Source organism: Elgaria multicarinata, chromosome 1 (genome assembly GCF_023053635.1).
Source record: "Elgaria multicarinata webbii isolate HBS135686 ecotype San Diego chromosome 1, rElgMul1.1.pri, whole genome shotgun sequence".
Lineage (NCBI taxonomy): Eukaryota > Metazoa > Chordata > Lepidosauria > Squamata > Anguidae > Elgaria > Elgaria multicarinata.
In genome coordinates this window covers 33,262,779-33,282,579 of record NC_086171.1, presented here as the reverse complement: position 1 = coordinate 33,282,579, position 19,801 = coordinate 33,262,779, and the positions used below count along the sequence as shown (strand labels likewise).

At 45.5% G+C, this 19,801-nt stretch overlaps 1 protein-coding gene across 1 annotated transcript in view; it reads right to left on the bottom strand.

The window, feature by feature from the left end:
* Window positions 1-10,637: 10,637 nt before the first annotated feature.
* ADARB2 (adenosine deaminase RNA specific B2 (inactive)) overlaps window positions 10,638-19,801 on the bottom strand; it is a 484,223-nt gene continuing 475,059 nt past the window's right edge. Inside the window, exons 10-11 of the mRNA XM_063125777.1 lie at window positions 14,525-14,703; window positions 10,638-10,814 (exon numbers count right to left, since the gene is read on the bottom strand). Of these exons, the coding sequence (XP_062981847.1) occupies window positions 10,638-10,814; window positions 14,525-14,703 (356 nt within the window). The remainder of the gene's footprint in view (window positions 10,815-14,524; window positions 14,704-19,801) is intronic.

The following is a 19,801-nucleotide window of genomic DNA, read 5'->3' as shown; positions in this document are numbered from 1 at the left end:
TAAAAAAACCCCTAAAGTGCTGTTTAGAAACAGAAGCAAAACTAAAAGATCATGTCATTGTCTAAAGAACCCGTAAACAATGATGAGTAGGGAATGACGGGCCCATCACAAATGCCTTGCGTAGAATGCTCTTAAAGTAGAGAACAGCAGAGCAGGACTTTTTAATAAACTGACTTTTTAATAAACTGCAATCCTTCCCAGGTTTTTTTTTTAAAACTCTGCATGGGGTCACAGTATGGCTACAAATGCATTCCTTTTGAAATGTTATGATGGCCAGATGTCTGTCTGGGCAGATCTACACCAAGCAGGATCTAACACTTTGAAAATGGTTTGAAAACTGCATATGGAGTGTGTCCTGGGCCCCAACAGTTGTCACTACTGTTATAAACTGTTTTAAAGCAGCAGTGTAAATCCTGCCTCTGTCTTTTACACAGACATGCACACACAACTGGCAAAGATTGCAGAGGCCCTTTCTGCTGCTCATGAACCTTCCCAATGATTGTGCTGTCCGGGGATGATGGGAACTGAAGTCCCACTCATTTGGGAGGCATCACATTGGTAAAGACTGGCATATGATATTGCATCTGTAGCCATTTTCTGGGTGCTTTCTTAAATTCTGTTGTTGTTTTTTAAGTGTCAGAAGCATCACACATCATTTCTGAGGATTAAGAATTGATTGCTGCTCCCCCCCCCCTCCGAGTGCCTTCGCTCACATTTCAGCTGCTTGGAATTGAGCAGCTCACAGAAAAAGCTTACCATCCTATGTGGAGACCTAAAGGCATGAGCAACGCTTTTCTGAACTAGGAAACTGCCTTCTTAAAAAGAGAAAGGAAAAGGCGGAGTGGCAAAGAAGCTACAGCACACAGAGCCTGAAATCAGCAATCGATACATCTCTCTCTCTGGTTAAAAATAGACCCATCTTCCTCTTTGCCAATGCCAAAGTTTGAAGGTGAAGAAAACACACGGATGTCTCCCCCCCCAACCCACACTTCTGCCGCCCTCCCCCATCAGAAGTGTCCATTATATGTTTTGATTTCAGCTTGCAGCAAATTCGTACCAAACTTTTGAATGAAGAGCTGAAGGATTCCTCAAATGCTTTCTCATTGTTTTTTTTTTTTTGGTACAATCTTATTCTGCTCCTGGGTACTCAGACAAGGACTATGAACTTTTTGGGATAAAATGTTGTTGTTGTTGATGATGATGAAATAAAAACAACTATCAAAGGGGATTAAAAAAACAGTAAGGGTAACTATTCTGGCAACTTGAGCTGTGACTGAAATGTAACAATAGGCGTGAACAGTAATGAGCACAAAACCTGGATCCCATTACATCACTTATAGGGGTTGGCTCTTATTATTCAGATTGGAGTTGGGCAGTATTTAGGGAGGGCCCAGCGAGGTGAGAATCCCCTCCCACATTTCAGTTCACAGGTGACTGTTAAGCACATAAGAAGAGCCATGCCCGATTGTGCCAGGGTCCATCTAGTCCAGCACTCTGTTCACACAGCGGCCAACCAGCCATCAACCAGGAACCCACAAGCAGGACATGAGTTCAACAGAACCCTCCTGCCCATGTTCCCTGGTGTACCTAGGCATACTGCCTCTGATTTTGGAGGTACATATAGCTATCAGGGCAAGTAGCCATTGATAGCCTTATCATCAGATAGACTGCTCATTCTTCAGGCCTTCCTATAACTCTGGCCAACTCACTGGCTTTTCACACAATGCGCTAACCCACACTCTGTGGTTGAGTGTACATTGTTTTGAACCATGGGTTGTTTGTTGAACCATGGGTGACTGTGTTATCTGAATACAGCCAGGGTGACTTGTTAACCATGCAGTGTGCCTTATTTTCTCGAACAAGCTACCTTGAGAATTCATGGTTTGTTGTTGTTCAGAATGTTTAACAAGCCACTCTAGCTGTGTTCAGACAACACACTAACCCACCCTGTGGAGAATGTGCTGCCTTCAGACAACATGCTAATCCATGGTTCAGCAAACAACCCATGGTTCAAAACAACACACATTCAACCTCTGAGTATGGGTCAGCATGTTGTGTGAACAGACCCATCAAGTGACTGTGACTCAGACTGGCCTGCATGATAATATTGCTATGCTCATTATGAAGCATATAATATACATGTTTTTTTAATTTAACAAAACATTAGGAGGGATGTCCTGGGGGCTGTCTTTGTGTGGTCAAATCCCCATGGTGTCTGTGAATCAGTGCTGCTCAGTTATATATGATGCAGTCATATATTCACAGCCACCGCGGGGCTTTTTCACGAAGCTGCATGGTATAAAGTCAGGGACTTAGCCCAACTTTTTCGGTTGGAGTGAGGTCACCCCTGGTCTTCTGTCATCTGACCTCGCTCCATGGTCGATTCGGGGGGAGGGGCATTCCTGGAGAATGGCGTCCAATTAGTTAGCATACAAACTGCAATACTAAACAATACGTAATTAAATTGTTTCTTTGAATCTGTTACTCCAATGCTTGCTCATATTTAGTATTTCAGTTTGTATGCTAGTTAGCATCACTTTGTTCTGTTTATTTCAACTGCTGCCTTCTATTTTGTAGTCCAGTGATTAATTGCCAGAAGCCAGGAAAAGGGCAGTGATGGTTCAGGTATCCAGATGACTACCGGAAACCCTGTGCTCCCTCCTTGACATGAGGATTATCTGATGCTGCTCCGCAGGAGCGAAACCGTGGTGTTTAGGGAGAACGCGGCACCAACTCGGTGCTGTGAAGACAGCTCCCAAGTGGTTTAAGCTGCTTGAGAGTGGAAAGGTCTGGCTAGAAAGGGGATGGACGCTCCTTCATTAGAAGTTTTAAAGCAAAGGTTGGTTGGATGAAGCAGGAGTGGACTCCTTGCATCGGCAGAGGGTTGGTGCTAGATCAGCCTCCCCCAACCTGGTGTCCTCCAAATGCTTCGGACTTCCAACTCCCATCTGTTCCAGCCAGCATGGCCAGTGATCAGGAACTCTGGCAGTTTGTAGTCCCAAACACCTGGAGGATGCCAGGTTTGGTAAGGCTGGGCTGGATGATATGTGAAATCCCTTCCAGCTCTGGGGCTTAGATCCAGATTTATGCTGGATCAACTGTTCTGGCAGCAGTAGACTATTCAACCCCCTCCTTCCCATGGCAGCCTCCCCTGCAACCAAACGAAAATGCAGGAGAGAGTGAGCAGACTGTGATGAATAGGGTGAGGTGCGGTGTGTATGTGTGAGCAGGAAGATCCCCCCAAACCAGCCAGTGGTACCTTCTGTGATCAGAGCCCTTCCTCCCGTTTTGCTTCTGTGTCTATCCAGCACTTTTGGTGAGTCGTGTCCCCCCACCCCCCCGAGCACGGAAAAGATGGCACTTCATTGTGAAAGCGAAAGAAAACAGAATTTCTTTTTGTGTGTTTACACTATTCCTCTCTACCACAGGGGCACAGGACGATGGAGCGGAACAGCAGGAAAGGAAATACTCTTCGTGTAGTGCTTGGACCTCAAAACTGAAAGTAGATACAGCGGATTAACAGCCTTGTGCAGAAAAGCTCTGAGTAAATATTGAAACATTAGAAAGAGGATGAGGAATAAGAGCAGCTGGTGACAATGGGGCCTTTGGTGGGCCCTCAGAAACCTGGAGGTCTACCCCCTCCCCATAAGATGCTTAATGCCTGCTTCCATTTTACATTTGACAGGCATTTTGCCAGCATAGCAAAGTCCTCTGTTTTTTTTGGGGGGGGCGCGTGGAGAGAAGGAAGCTCAGCAGACAATGAAAGAGCCATTTTTTTCTTGGCATTTTATTCACTTATAACAGAAACATTCACTTATCAGGTATCACTGAAGTGCAATTTACAGAACTTAGCAGCAAATTCACACCTGTAAATTCAGATTTTTTTGTTTTGTTTTGTACAAATCTTACAAATGTACATCCATTCGTACAGTATTGCCATTCACTCATGCTCGCTATGTACATTGTCTTCCCTTTAGAATTCCTGCCGAGTCATTCTCCTTGCTTCAGGAAATGCAGACGTGGCGCGGAGCCGGGGATGGATTGCCTCACAACGTGTGAAGGCCTCACGTGGGGAAGTGAACTTTGGGCCGGACTCGAATTCTGAAAGGGACAAAATAAAAGTCTCCCAGGGATTTCAGTGGAGTTATCAAATGCTGCTCACAGCAAGGTTTGGAGGGTTAGGAATATCTGCTACATCTCTTATTTTACTTGTTACTTTTGCATTGCTTTTAATGACAAGAGATGGTTTGGGTCCACTTGTCAGTGAACCAAGGCCAGATCTACACCAGGCAGGATATAACACGATGAAAGCAGTTTGAAAATGGTATATGGAACGTGTCACGGGCCCCAACGGTTGTCAGTGCACTTCAATACTGTTATAACGCGGTAGTGTAGATCCTGCCCAAATCTCTGCAGCGGCAAGGTCTTTCCGCAGCATTGGGCTGTTCTGCTCAATCCCAGGAGGGGAAAAAATTGTGATAAATTTAACATAAATTATCAGTAATTTGAGAAATTGTCCTAGTTATCTTCCAGATGTCTACAAGAGGGCATTTTGTGTACCATGGGTGGTAAAACTGGAGGTTGTGCTGTAGCAATTCAACCCACCCATTTCCACAGAGATTTGGAGATGAACATTTGAGAGCCCCATGTTCAGGGGAGGCTGGGGGCTCTGATGCCAGTGGAGTGATGGATCCACTCTGGGTTTCAGTCTGAACTCTAATGGTGCTATCCAAGGGGCAAAGCTCATTGCACAGCACCTTTAAAGTTCAGTGTGGTTCTGGTTGAACCCGGAGTGGATTCACAGCCCCACTGACAGCGGAACCACCAGCCTGCACTGCCCATGTTGATTCTTCAGGCCTCATCCTTACAGTCCCAAAGTTTTTCGTTTTAACAGAAGTGAGCAGGAAGTACCAATTATATGGGTAGATGGGTGAGGTGATGGGCGAAAGCCAGTTTTTAAGAAAGGGAAGGAGTGAGGTCTGAATCTGGATATGTGGGAGGATAATCATGGGACTGCCATGTATGCCCTGGATCCAGCATGGAGCTCTGGTTCCTTTATACTTATACTTATTTAGTTATTATAGAAATGTTTATATTGCCCTTCAATGACACCCCCTCCCCCCGGGCAGTTTTAGACGTAGAAGGGAAGTGTTGCATTTGTGAGGGGATGTCACGTATTTTTCAGTCGTAAAGGACAAGTCGCATTGTAAATAAAATGGTGGCAACTCAGACAGGAGTAGCTGTAGCTCAGTGGTGGAGCCCCTGTTTGCATACAGAATGTCCCGTGGTCAATCCTGGGCTGGGGAAAAATCTTGCCTGAAAACCTGGAAAGCTATTGCCAGTGGGAGGCTGGTGGCACCGATGTCAGTGGGGCGGTGAATCCGCTCCGGGTTTCAGTAAGATCTCTAAAGGAAGCACCTTGGATAGTGTTCTGACTGAAACCTGGAGTGGATTCACTGCCCCACTGACATCGGAGCCACCAGCCTCCCACTGGCATTGTCAACACTTGGGCTTGATGGACCACTGGTCTGACTCGGTATAAGTCAGCTTCCTATGTTCCTAGGAGGCGTTAATCTGTCCTGGCATCTGTTTGATCATCAGGCTCCGAAGAACATTTTTTCCTTACATTTAAGTATTCTGACTTTTCCGTCTCAAGCCGCTCCATTTTTATCCTCACAACAACTCTGTGAGGTAGGCTTCAGTCTTGTCTCTCACGGTTTCCCCGTTGAGCTTCACAGCCAGGCAGATTTCTGAAGCCTTAAGGCTGTCGCCCTGTTTACCCCTACTATGCAGGATCACTCTTAGCTGCTCTACATGCTCAGAAATACGATGTGACAAGAGCCCACTTAGAACTTGAGAATGTGAGGGTGGCTGAAATGCTTCCCCACATTACAAATAAAAAAATGCGCTCTATACATGGGAAGTGAGTATGCCAGTGGGAAGGGTTTGTGTCTATCATGCTCCTTGATGTGCAGGGATTTGGGGGTGCGGGAAATGGGGGAGCATTCAAACATGTGTCTATACCCACATGGATTTTGAGCCATGTTATTTTAGAGTACATGTAGACAGGCTCGTAATTATCGTCAAATCCTACTGAAATCATTGGGAATTAGGCTGAAATCCTATGTCTCCTTACTTTGGAGTAAGCCACACTGAAATCAGCGGGGGTTACTTCTAAGTAAATGTGCATAGGGTCGGGCTGCATAGGACAATAGTTGTGATATTCCAGTAACTTCAATGCAATTTAGACCTACCTAACTTTCTCTGGATTTGATCCCAAACCTTTCTCTCTCCACTTTGGGATTAAGGGAGCAATGTAAAACCTTTTGAAGGTTTTAGGATCTGGCTTATCTCATTTTAAGCGCTTGCTACCCTAACATATTTCTCAATCCTAACTTGATGAAGCAATTCAGGTATTCTACTATTTCTACTCTAAGGACTGGGCAATAGTTTTGGCAATCAATATGGAATGTATTGTTTTGTTGAAAACATTTCTTTGTAAGTGGGGAGTTATTCTTTGTAATCTAATTTAAAAATTCTAGTTTATCACAATGATTTCTTTTGTACAAGACACTGTAGATAATCTTGTAGTTTATCATCTAAAAAATAAAAAAAATCATCAAAATACTTTGCTATTACTATTGTGTGGACGTTAATAAACAAATATGTTGACTGAATATGGCTCTCCAAACCTTATATAAAGAGCATCTAACTTTATTGGCAAAAGAAGGAAGGGGAAAAAAGTATAGCTGAAAATATTTTTTTTTTTGGGGGGGGGGAGAGAATGAGCTGTGTGCTTGAGTTTTAAAAGTAACTCAGTTGGCTAGTTCTAAGAAGAAACACCAGCACAGACCACAGATTAGTAGCAGCATGTTAATATATACACATTTCAAGAAAACCACACGGTTAAAAAGAAAACAGTAGTTCTATACCCGCAAATCCTGTCATTTGAAAAATAAAACTACAGTTTGAGTAGAGGTTAATTCTGGAGTTGCTTAGATTTCAATAACTTGTTTTTTTTTCTCTTAGGGCATCCTCAGTGATATTTCTCGTGTGCCAGGTGACAGGTGTACCCACGAATTGGGGACTGGTATTTGTCCTAAAAATAACACCAGGGATGCACAACCTTTTTGGCCGCACAGGCTGCATGTGATGCTGTCTTGTGGATCAGGGCCACGCATACGCGCGCACACACACACACAGATGCATAGACACAAGTGCACACATATATTCAAGCAATCCTGATATAGATTGCTTTTTCATCTCTGCTTGCAATGGCAAGGAAAGCGCAGAATCTGTATGAGAATCTCTGGGGGAGGAAGTGAAGAGGACAGGCATGAATGAGGCTGCAGTAAAGGCCTGGACGGGCTGCAGGTTGTGCCCCCTTCCTCTACACAATGCGCCCAGAATTATGGGAGCAGCAGAGGCCTGTTTTTGCATGTTACAAAAGGGTTTCTGATGGTGCAATTGCCTCAAGGATGTGGTCACATGGAGAAAGCACGACAGGTGTAGGGTGACCATATGGAACGGAGGACAGCAGGGCTCCTGTACCTTTAACAGCTGCATACAAAAGGGAATTTCAGCAGGTGCCATTTGCATGCATGCAGCACCTGGTAAAACTACCTCTTCATCAGGAATTTTCTATCTGCATGCATACAAATGACACCTGCTGAAACTCCTTTTACTATACAGCTGTTAAAGATACAGGAGCCCTGTCCTCCTTTCCATATGATCACCCTAAACAGGTGTATCTTTCAGGCAGTGCAATCATGTGACCAGGGCAAGGCTCGGTTTATAGGCACCTATGCTCCATGAGGAGGTATCCACAGGGATACTACAGGTCCAATGTAGGGTGACCATATGGAAAGGAGGACAGGGCTCTTGTATCTTCTTTAACAGTTGCATAGAAAAGGGAACTTCAGCAGGGGTCATTTGTATACATGCAGCACCTGGTGCAATCCCCTATTGATCACAACAGTTAAAGCTGCTGGAGCCCTGCCCTCTTTTGTATCTGATCATGCTAGGAAGGCTCCTGCAGCTTTAACTGTTGTGATCAAGAGGGAATTTCATCAGGTGCTGCATGCATACAAATGACACCTGCTGAAATTCCCTTTCCAATATAACCGTTAAAAATACAGAAGCCCTGTCCTCCTTTTCACATGGTCACCCTAGACTGCCAATTGCTTTTTTAAAAATACAATTTATTTTGTCTCTGGGAAAGCGATCAATGCTATGCAGTCCTGTGGAACTTCATTGTCCGATAAGGGGAAAAATCCTGCCCAGCCCTTCCCTGTCTGGTTTTTAAGATTCTGTTAGGCAACTGTTGGGCCAGTTTGGATGACACGCCAGCCTATCATGGGTTATTTAACCCACGGTGGGGCTGTAGCACCTACAGCCACCATTTCTTTGGAAATGGGAGAAAGGGCAGGAGAACTCCCTCACCGTGGGCCATTTATTGGAGGCACAGAGAGTTGCCTCCAGCCCCTTCCAAAGGACTTTAGCAAATGGACTCTCCCCCTGCCCCCCAATTCATAGCCTCCCAATACTAGTATATTTTAACTCTCATGTTTAATCACCATCCATTGTTCTTCTTAGTGGTGACTTTTTTCTTTTTGCAGTTACAGCAACAAATCCTCCCTACCCTCAGCTGCTGCAGTTTCAGATTTGCAAACTGGATGGCTCTAACTCTATGAGAGTCATCAGACAGGGCGGGGGGGTGGGGGCATGGCGTTTCCCTACTGCGCTTTCCTGTCCCACCATAAGGACGATCACCTTCCTCTTTCTTCACGCAAACAGCGACCACGTGGCCCATTCAGTGGGCCATTTTTATCGCGCTGCTTTTCCTGCATGCAGCAGGAAACGGTGGCGAAAGTAAAAAAAAAAAAGCCAGAGTTACTATGTCTTATTTGGTCACAGAAAATACAGCAGAAGGAGCGGGAGACAGATGCCATTGACAAACGGACCTGCAGAAAACCAGTGAGTGGCCAGTAATGAGCGTGCGATAAAACGCTCGTCTGACAGCGTCGAAAGGTAAAGCAGAATGCAATAAGGATATTGAATGGATTTAACCTCTGAGGACTATAGGGAAATCTCCAGATTAGGAGCCAAGGAATGTCAACAATCATTCCGGCAAGGGCTCTCAGGGAAGGGAACAGCATAGTATTATCTACACTGGAATAATGTGCAGTTGGACCTTTAGCATCTCATGTCTGTCATGGAGCTTCTCATGCCATATGTTGTTAACGATTGCAGATTTGCAGCACAAATCCATCCCCTTGGCTCTCGCTATCATAAAGAGACCCGTCATCGCTCTCCTTCGCAGAGCTGCCAATGTCTCCTGTGGGCTGTGCAAGGGGGCTTCCCACGCAAGGCAATGTCTGGGGACGCTGCAGTTCTGAGCATGCCCAAGAGTCAGGTGCCCAAGATGGGATGGGTGTCTCAGGCAATACGTTTGGTGCCGTCTGTTGCATGGTAGAATCTTTGCACACGTGTTACTTTCAGCGATCCGATGTGCTTTTTTCTTTTTTTTTGGTCCCACGTTGGCTGAGGAGCACCATTGCCCTGTATTATTTCTCGAGGTTCGGATAACGGCGGCTCGGAGGTGCCAGGGGTTGGATGAGGTGACGCCCTCCATGCCCTGGAAATGTATTTCTCCAATGCTGGCATTCCATTTTCCTTGCTGCTTTTCCCTCTGTGCTCAGCAGGAAGTGCCCGGGGTGCATACTTGTGAGCAACAGCTGCTGGTCTTGAATCCTCCTAGCCTCCTGTCGTGCAGCAACTCAACAGCTTTCCTGCAGTGCTGTAATTCTGAGGTACATTCACAGGCTTGTAAGTTTGGAGATCGGATGTAAGGTGCTTCCCCTTGCTCTGGTCAACCTCTTGGTGCGCATAGCTTATACAAGGGGCTTCATGGACTGATACGGCCTGGAGCACAGCCCATGTGGCTAGTTTGTGGACATCCATGTTTCAGTGGGAAAGGACATGCACACTCCTCATGCCGCTGGGAGTGCAGCAGTGTGCTACTTAGCCGTGTCTTTAACACCTCTCCTTCCAGAACTAGTCTGAAACTCCCCCTCTCCTTAAACACACACACACACACACACACACACACACACACACACACACACACACACTGCCTTCCTCTTGAATTTTAGTGCACACTGATTCTAAAAGGACCTGCGTGTGTTTGCTACCTAGGAAAAAATTTGTCCTCCAAGGGTAATTATTGCACTAACAATGAAGGGGAATACAAGGGGGGGGGAGGGGGGGGTCGTCTGTTTTTTTAGTCGGAAGCAGGACCTGCTGTTGCCTGAAATACAGGTGCCACTCGGATAATTACAGTGATGTGCTACAAACAAGGAACCAACAGTGAAGGTCATTTTTGTAACCTGGGCTTGTGCATCCTTGAGAAGGGATGGGTAGGTAAAAGCAGTTTCCTAAAGTCAAGTTCAGTGCATTAATCAGAACCTATTTTATACTTCACGCATTTTCACCAGTAGAGGATTCCAAGCTGAGCTGTGATGCTTCTGCTGGAGGTAAATCTCAGACGGCATCTGTCACGCTCTCCGCTCCCATAGCGCACCTGCCCTTCTCTCCAGTCAATTTGATGGGGTCACGTCACAGAGGTGCCGAATGATTCACACAGTTAGTAGGAACTGATCTTGCTCAGGGGGCTTTTTCACCCAGGTGCCCAGGCCTGCTTTCTGAAACGCTTTAAACAGCTGCTGCTTGACAGACTGGTACGTGTGCGCCACCAGCTTGGCCTCACTGTACACCGATGGCACATTTCCATGGCTTGGTACCCGTGTGCTCAGCTGTAAGAGAGATGGAGAGGAGGAAAATCTCAAATGCAAATGAAAGAAGTGCAGAAACAGCAGGCTCTCCGGCAGCTGAACAAAATCGTTCCGTCTGCATTTCATAAGCCACAGACAAACATTCCATAAGCTTTACGTGTTTGTTTCTGGTTTACAGTAACAATATTGGGAGGAAGAGCAACTTAGATGATACATTGTTTCCATTGGGCAGGCTTAGTGCCAACCCACAAGACTTGAAGGTGTGTTTTGGCGAGCACAAGTATAAGTTTGCTTATCACTTGGAAGGTAGGCTGGGATGCTGTGCCTATAAATTGCACCTGTTATCTTCCATTCCTCCTTTGGAGAGATGGTTTGGAGACTTATTAAAGTAAATGACAAAGGATGGCCATTGGAATGTATGACCCTATGGAAAGGAGGACAGCAGAGCTCCTGTATCTTTAACAGTTGTATAGAGAAGGGCATTTCAGTAGGTGTCATTCGTCTACATGCAGCACCTGGTGAAATTCCCTTTTCATCACAAAAGTTAAAGTTGAAGGAGTCCTGCTCTCTTTTGTATCTGGGCACTCTAGCTAAAGAGGGCAGGGCTCCTGCAGCTTTAACTGTTGCGATGAAGAGGGAATTTCACCAGGTGCTGCATGCATCCAAATGACACCTGCTGAAATTCCCTTTTCTATACAACTGTTAAGGACACAGGAACCCTGTCCTCCTTTCCATATGGTCACCCTACCTTCTCTATACAACTGTTAAAGATACAGGAGCCCTGCTGTCCTCCTTTCCATATGGTCACCCTACGTTTTGTACTTGAGTATATATGAAGACCTGATCATATCTTTGTGCAGCAGTGGGCTGCTGCCTTTATCATCCCCATCACTCAACTTACCCTACTCCCCACAACCAATAATTATGAGCAATATCGCTGGCCATCTGTTTAGAGGGAATGGGAGCTAGAACAACCGATTTCAGCCACTTCCTTCCCTCTGCAAACACTATGATCACTGCTATTGCTGTCAGTTTATGAGGGATGGGGGTGCAAAGACTCTGCCACTGGATGAGGCTTCTGAGTAGAGAGAAGCTTGTGGGTGACATATATCTGCACATGACTTCTTCTTTCAACGAAGCACAGGCCTAAGGAAGCTTATTTCTGTGGATTTCTGGCTAGATCGATATGAAAACCTATTAATATTTTGTGGTTTTCATCCTTCCCTCCCAAGTGAAAAAGCAGCAGAGCCAAATCTTTGCCTTCCATGTTTTTCAGTAAGCCTCTTATTTTGATATTGGATTTTCAAAAACTATATTCTAATTCTTTGTGCAAATGGAGCTTTACTATAAAGCCAATCTTATGCTGACAGTGCGATCTGGGTTGCCGAGCTGCAGAATTTCTCTTACTTTTATATAGAATTTGGATTCTGCTTCGCACAGTTTGCACAGAGCCGTGACCATGTAAATAAATAGCCTGCCCCTTCCCGCCGTGCTCTGGATCTGCTGCTTTGATTAGTGTAACCGCTAATGACTTTGTATGTTTTAAATTTTCTTGGTTTTTATCTGTTTTTAGAGGGACACATCCCATATCAACCAGCAGAAAAATGGCAAGAGTGGCCATTCTGCTAACGCTTGCATGACCGCTAGCAAAACAACTGGCACAAGTAACATTCAGCCTAATGAATTTATCATGGGTTGTTCAATGGTTTATGGAACGGCGTGTGCAAACGGAATCCCTATATTGATTTCACACTTGCACAAGGATGAAAACAGGGTTTCCACAAGTGGTAGAAGCTTTGCGCTAGCGGTATGGCACCATTGAGTACAACCCATATTGTTTTTATTATGCTTTCTTGAGAGGTCCCTCTAAGGTTGCCATGTTCTGAATCCACAAAACCTGGACAATTTTTTTGGGGGGTGGGGGGGGCTAGGATTTTTGGGAGGTGGGGGGGGCTAGGATTATTTTTTGGGGTGGGTGGGGGGGTAGGATTTTTTTTTTTAAAAAAGCTAAACAATATATAAATATCTAGGGAAAGCCCAATTTTTGCAAAGCCCAATTTTTTAATTACAATGTCAACAACTGTAAAACCAGACATCTTAAATTCCCTGCAACTTACTTCCAAGGAACAGATTTGAGGCTTGCAACTCAAATCCAAAGAGGTGGCTTTCTGGAGGGCGATTTTTGGGGGAGTGACTTTCCTTTCCTTTCTCCCCTCTCTCCTTTCCTCTCCTTCACTCCCTGGTCCTCCACTCCCTCCCTCCTGTCCCCCACAAAACTCTCTTTCTTCCCCCACAAATAACCCAGTAGCTCTGCCCCACACTTACCCTAAAGGTCTGACCACAATCAGCCAAGCTCACCAAACTCCTTTGCATTGCTTGGGACTCAGGTAGCCTGAGGAGAGCATGTGTGCCTTTCCTCGCTGTTCTTCTTCTTCTACGCAGCTGCAGGCGCAATAAGGTGAGTCACGGTGAGTGACTCAGATGAGCCTGTGGAGGAGCGGTGATGCTCTGGAAAAGGCGCCAGATTGATGCGTCTTTTCCTCTGCTGCCGCTGCTCCGCTGAGCAGGCTCAAGGCACCATTTTGGAGGTCAGAATTTCTGTGGCCAGCTGGACCAGGAATCCGGGATTCTTGCCCAGCCGGTCGGGACATTTCAGAAACTCCTGGAAATCAGGACATTCCCGGTTTTCCAGGACGTATGGCAACCCTAGGTCCTGCAGACTTCAAATCAAAAGCTGATTTGCTAAATAAATAAGCAAGCAAGCAGGCCAGGCTTCAGGGCAGCACTTAAAATGAAAAAAGGATGTGCTGGCATTTGGAGAAAGGATTTGAGCTATTCAAGGTTTCTGACAGGCAAGCTGATCCCTCGAGTGAATGCACAAGTAGAATTCCACCTTCATTCCTTCAGATCGGTTATTAACAAAGATACTGTGAAACATGCAGAAGAGCAGGCAGTAATCGAGCATTCGGGGTTTACCCAGCATGTATAGCCGAGAGACTGTCTTGTGAACAGCATTGAAATGTTATGAAATAACACCCCCACTCCCTGCTGCCGGCTTCCTGCCAGAAACTGTCTTAAGAGGCAAAGTCACGCATCTGCTGTCTAATAATCACCCCGGGCACCCAAGCACCTGGGAGGAAAGAACTTTTTGTTTTGCAGGAGGATTAAATCAATGACCTCCTTCCCCACCTGCCAAAGGCAGAGCGCAAACAAGCCAAGAGTGAGCCTTTGACATTTCAGGAAAGTAATAAGAAGCCTGAGGAACGTCAGACAGAAGTCCAGCCCAGCACTTCCAAGCGAGTGAGTTGGGATCCCCTGAGAGATGCTTCCTCCATGATGCTGAGCCAAACACGCGTACTTACAAATGGCACGTGGGCTGTTGTGTCAAATGTGAACGTGGCAGGGATACATTATTTGCCCCTTTTCTGTTTTCCGATGCCACTTGCCTGCATGTGGAAAACAAAAGCCGCCAGTAATACACGTGCGCCCCGTTCCTATTTGACATGATCTCTGTGCATTTTGTACTCAAGCACGTATACTGGAGTATACACAAAATGGCTGTTGTGAATAATCATGTTTGTGTAATTGACACGCTGTGCTTGGGACGGTGGCGTCCATGCCAGGGTCACGGCTCTGAGCTGGTGATACGAGGCTTGGGATGTGGTTGGAATGGAAATTGACGGTGTTGCAATGGACACACCTTTGCCTTCCCTGGTGCTGTTCAGCCTTACCTTTCCATAAAGCTTTGCCCATCGAGTGTAAAACATGTGCTTGCAGAGCCGGGAAGAACTCCCACAGTTTCGTTTTCCTGTTGTGGCGTTAATAAGCTCGAGGTCTGCGGTGCCCACTATCCAATTCACACTGAAACCAGGTGATTTCCCTGCCTGACGCATCTCAGCATTACTCACGCCTGTCAAAGGGGAAGCAGAGAACATCAAAGCATTAAGATCAATAGCCCCACCTTGCCCCTGGCAAGCATGAAATGGAACTCCTGTTTTGCTGGGAAAGGAACTGGACTTCTGCACCTACATAAATAAACTGTTTTCATTCGTTGGCCGGAACCTGCTTAATGTATAGCTCCGTGTATGGTATGATCTACCTAACTGTGTAGAATGGAATGATGGTTGCTCTATTTTTGCGTGCAGTATGAGTCGTTCTGAGTGCAATTATTTGTATGAAAGCAGCACCGAACATAAAATCATGGATACTGTTATTTTATTGATTTAGTATTCACATTTATACACTGCCTTATTTGCTAAAAATGGTGGTGTACGACAAGTTACAATAATACAATTGTAACATGAGAACATAACAAAATCTGTTAAAACTACATTATTGAAAAGGTTAAGGATGCCATCCTATTGGGATAGTTGTAAATCCCACTACTCGGAGGCAAATGACTTTCCAGTGGATCCTTTCTGCCATGCTCCGTCTGCCCTGCAGTTTTTGCTAGTCGCTTGATTTTGGGAGTCTGAGGGGGGGAGCTTCAGGGGTGGGTGGGAGGCTGCGTAAAGGAGCTTCTGTGGTCTCCTCCCCTCCCCACTCCTGGGCACGCTCCCTTTCCACTCTCGCTGCACTAAGTTCCCAAGCATGGATAAGGAGCTGGTGCAGAGAGAACTGCTCTGGTGACAAGGCGGCCCGGGAAAGAGGAAGGGTGAGCATTTTCTGGGAACCAAAGTCAGAGCACTGGCTCTGACTTCAGTTCCCAGAAACCGAAAAATCTTACGGCCATCTAGACAGTGTCTGGTGTCCATAGGATTGCTGCCGAAATTAAAAAGATTTGTCTTCACACCCTTTCTAAAAACCAAGGGAGTGGGGGGTGGCGGCTCATATTTGCCTCTCTGTGTGCCACATCTTACGTAGCCAAAACAGCACCCTCCACACTCAAGAGAGGAGGTATCAGCAGGTTGGAGGGATCCCCAAGGTTTGCTGCAGAAGTATAACAATATGCTTAGGAAAATGAACCTGAAACAGCCCAGTGAGGACTGAGCATGGAATGCTGACTGAGTGATGCAAGGGGAAAAAAGGAAATCTGGAGAGCAATGGGATGGAATGGAGTCTTTCAGGAGAGGGCTGGTTCCAATAGTTAAATATAAGATCCTTTCCCCCTCTTTCTAAGTCCTCAGTTTTAGAAAGGAGAAAGATATTGGCCCTATGCAGATGGAATGTTGCCTCCTTTCAAAGCATGGTTTGCAAATTGGCAGCCACCCCCAGGCATTCATGCTTTCCCTCTCTCCCACTTGGGCACAACATCTCTCAGTGAGCTTCTCTACACAAGCGATTTATTGCATGCTCACGATTGGCCACTCGTGGACATTGGCAGGTCTTTTACATGACTCTGCAAACCTCTAGGATGTCTCCCGCACCTTCCCCCCAGTAATCTCGCTTTAAAAAAGATTACAGATAATGCACAATTTAAAATTATCGTGGGATATCGTGGGATTTTCCCAATGTGTAAAGTTAATGTTGTACTATAATACTGCCGCTAGATGGCGACATTTCATTTACCTTTACAAAGCATTGCCAAGAGGGGAAGTTTTCAATTACAAATCACGTGACTGCGATTGGTCATCGTTTAAAGATGCCCATAGTAAATGTGGAAAGACCCCAAAAGAAGAAAGCCTAGTAAGATTGCAGGGTTTTTCTGTAATATAGAGACAGCCTTTCTTTCCCTTATCAGCTTTATTAATTTATTTACAGCATTTTTTTAATCCTACTCCTCAGCCATAAACGCTCCCAGAGCAGCTTACAAACCATCGATAAAAACAAGATGGTGCCTGTCTACAGGCTTGCAATCTAAACAGATGCAACCCAAAAGGAAAAGGGGATGGGGAAGGAAGGAAGGAATGAGGTGGGGAAAGCTTTCAGCAGGGGCTGGTGGGATAGCTGTTTTCCCGTCCAATCTCCATCTGCTGGAATGGATGCTGCTGGTGACAGCTGAGGGCCAAAGTACAGGTGGCATCCTTTGGAACAGAAGCTGCTCCAGCCGTGTTTGAAGTGGGGGCAGGTCTCTGTGTGTGATTTCAAGCACAAAACCCCTGAATCACTGAACTAACAGAAAACGGTCACAGGGTCTCAGCTATGGAATGGCTAACTTTCCCCCTCATGGTTTCCGCAACAGAAAATCACCTCCAAAATTGCTATTAACCATTTGTGCGGAAAAAAGAGGCAACTGAATGCCCCCCTCTTTTTTTTTGCCTTCCACAGCTTTGGCAGCAGAAGAACATAAGAAGAGCCATGCTGGTTCAGACCAAGGGTCCACCTAGTCCAGCACTCTGTTCACACAGTGGCCAACCAGCTGTCGGCCAGGAACCAACAAAGCAGGACATGGTGCAACAGCACCCTCCCACCCATGTTCCCCAGCAACTGGTGCACACAGGCTTACTGCCTCAGATACAGGAGGTAGCACATAACCATCAGGGCTAGTAGCCATGGATAGCCTTCTCCTCCAGGAATTTATCCAACCTCGTTTTAAAGCCATCCAAACTGGTGGCCATCACTACATCTTGTGAATTCCACAGTTTAACTATGCGTTGTGTGAAGAAATCCTTCTTTTCATTTGTCCTGAATCTCCCACCAATCAGCTTCATGGAATGATCCCATTGGGTTCTACTATTTTGAGGGGGGTTGATTGCCATTGGGGGAAATGGTGTACTTGGGCCGAGTGAAAAGCAAACCTTTTCTTTTCCAGCATTGTGGCCCCGATCTAATGCAGCCCACCCTGCCCTTGCAGGTGCTTTTAGGCAAAGCAAAATATGTCGGGAGACTTGATGACACAGATCTTTTACATCACACGTAGTTTTGCCCTAAGGCTGGAATCCTATCCATTTTGTTCCATTTACCAAAGTGGGACAGACTTCTGAGAAGCTCGTGCGGGAGTGTGCTGCAATATCTAGAGTTTTGCAGAAGCAGCAAAGGTTGGTATTTCCTGTGTACGAAAATAGCGTTTCTCTATGAAATGGAAAATAAATGTCCATGCTGCTGAGTTGGTAGAGTCATAAACGTTCATCATTTGTGAACTGAACACATTGCAGAGCTCAGCTGTTTGCAGGGCATAAAATAGGAGTACAAGATCACCCATATGGGCCCCATGGATAATCCTGGTGAGATACAGCATGGCATCGCTTGTGATGACTTGCTAGTCCCTGGGTCATTTATAATATTCAGCCTCAGAAGTCAAATAGGCTCTTCTCCCACACCCTCGCTTGGCCGTTTTTTATTTTTTAGAATAGAAAAAGCTGCTTTAAACTCTGACTGATAGATGATCATCATTCAGCTTTCAGAAATTAGAAGCACAGGCTTGAACATGTTTCTATTAAATTCATTTTGTTTTAAGCCAGGTTATATTAAAAATATATATACTTGTAATTGAAATTTAAAAGAAAGTGATTTAAAGAAAAATGAATCAAATTTGTTATATATTTTTTAAAATTGCTTTTTATCCATCAACGCACCGGCTTGGCCAACCAGTGACAGAAGCCTTCTGTTATCTTCACCATAACATGATATTTGCGACTGTTAATGATTGCGATAGGTGATTCAGTTCACCACAGAAGCCCTATATGGGGTTAAAGAGAGCAGTCCTATGGACTTGGTGCCCAAAGGATGGAGGGCTCCAATGCCAGAGCCCTCCATCCATTCTAAGCCCTGCCAAGTTTTTGCTGGCAGGACAGGAGGCGCAAAAGAGGCCTCTCCATCCTCCGAAATAGCTTTTACATTAGATGGACCTCTGAGTCCACCCAACCCTTCTTCACTGCCAGGGGTGGGGATGGGAACTGAGAGGCCTTTCAATCCAGTGGATCCACAGCCTTTCCCCTCCCTGCCCTCTCTCTACCACAATACACCCATTTCCTCCATCCTCAAAGTCTGTCCCAAGCACAGGAGAGGGAGCCAACAGAGTGTCACCATGAAGGGGAGGTCCACAGTGTTGGGAATATTGCATCCTTGTCTGCAAGTTACTTGAAGGTGGCAGTGCTGCTGTTAGTTCATGGGGATTTAGGCTACAGCTAGCCTTAGAATCTCTATAGCCCTAAGTGTGGTTTACTGTGGTTTGTTCCTTTTGCTCTTCCCCTTCCCGTTTCTCTGGCGTTCTTCATTGCGGGAGCAGTTATGTTTGCTCTTGTACGCTGTACCTGCAGTTTTATGCAACAACATTCTTAGTAAACTATTTTATCTTTCCTTCACTGAAGAAGGGTGTTGTCTCCTTTTTAGCTTCATGTGCATGTGGGACTGGTAAATGCTCATTCTGTTCTGCCCTTTGTTTTTTCTCTGCTAACAGCCTTTCTAATGGAAGGCATCAATGCTAAATAATTCTCATGACACAGTCGGATGTCCTTCTCCGAAGTTGGAGCTGGCCTATGACAAAGAGACTCACTGGGTCCTGCGACCCCTCAGACACTGCCTAGGGCCATAGGAATGCTCTATAAATAGAGCAGAAGTGTGGAAACATTGCAGTTGGAGTCAAGTGGAAATGCTCCAGCAAAATGCACTGAATGCAGGATGCTTGTTAAAGATCCTTAGCATTTCTGGGCCTTCTGTCATAAGTAGCATCCATTTGCCTGGTTAAGTGGCACTACCCTGAATGACTGTACACAGATGAATTCAGATGAAAACATAATTGAGTTATCATCTCACTTGGGGTTGCTAATCACATTTATGTCACATTCCTAGCAACTTCAGTTCTTTCACAAAGATAACTGATCAGTTTGTATTAAAAAAAAACCTGCTGAAAGTATTCAAAATAAATGTGTGTGCTGACACTGTGGTGCTATTTAAATACTTCCTTTCTGAGCCTGTTGCATGCAGATCTGAACATACGACTTGACACTAATGCATCAGTCTCTGTCAAGCTATCTCCCAAAAGCTTAGTGGATGGAGGGCCAAACATGACAGCGCATGTTCAGATAAGGCCTGCCTGGGATAAAGCCACAGGTAAAAGGACAAACAGAGATGCCAGCAAACCTAACGACCAGAGGCAAGCAAAACATTCAGTCAAATTAGCAGCTTTG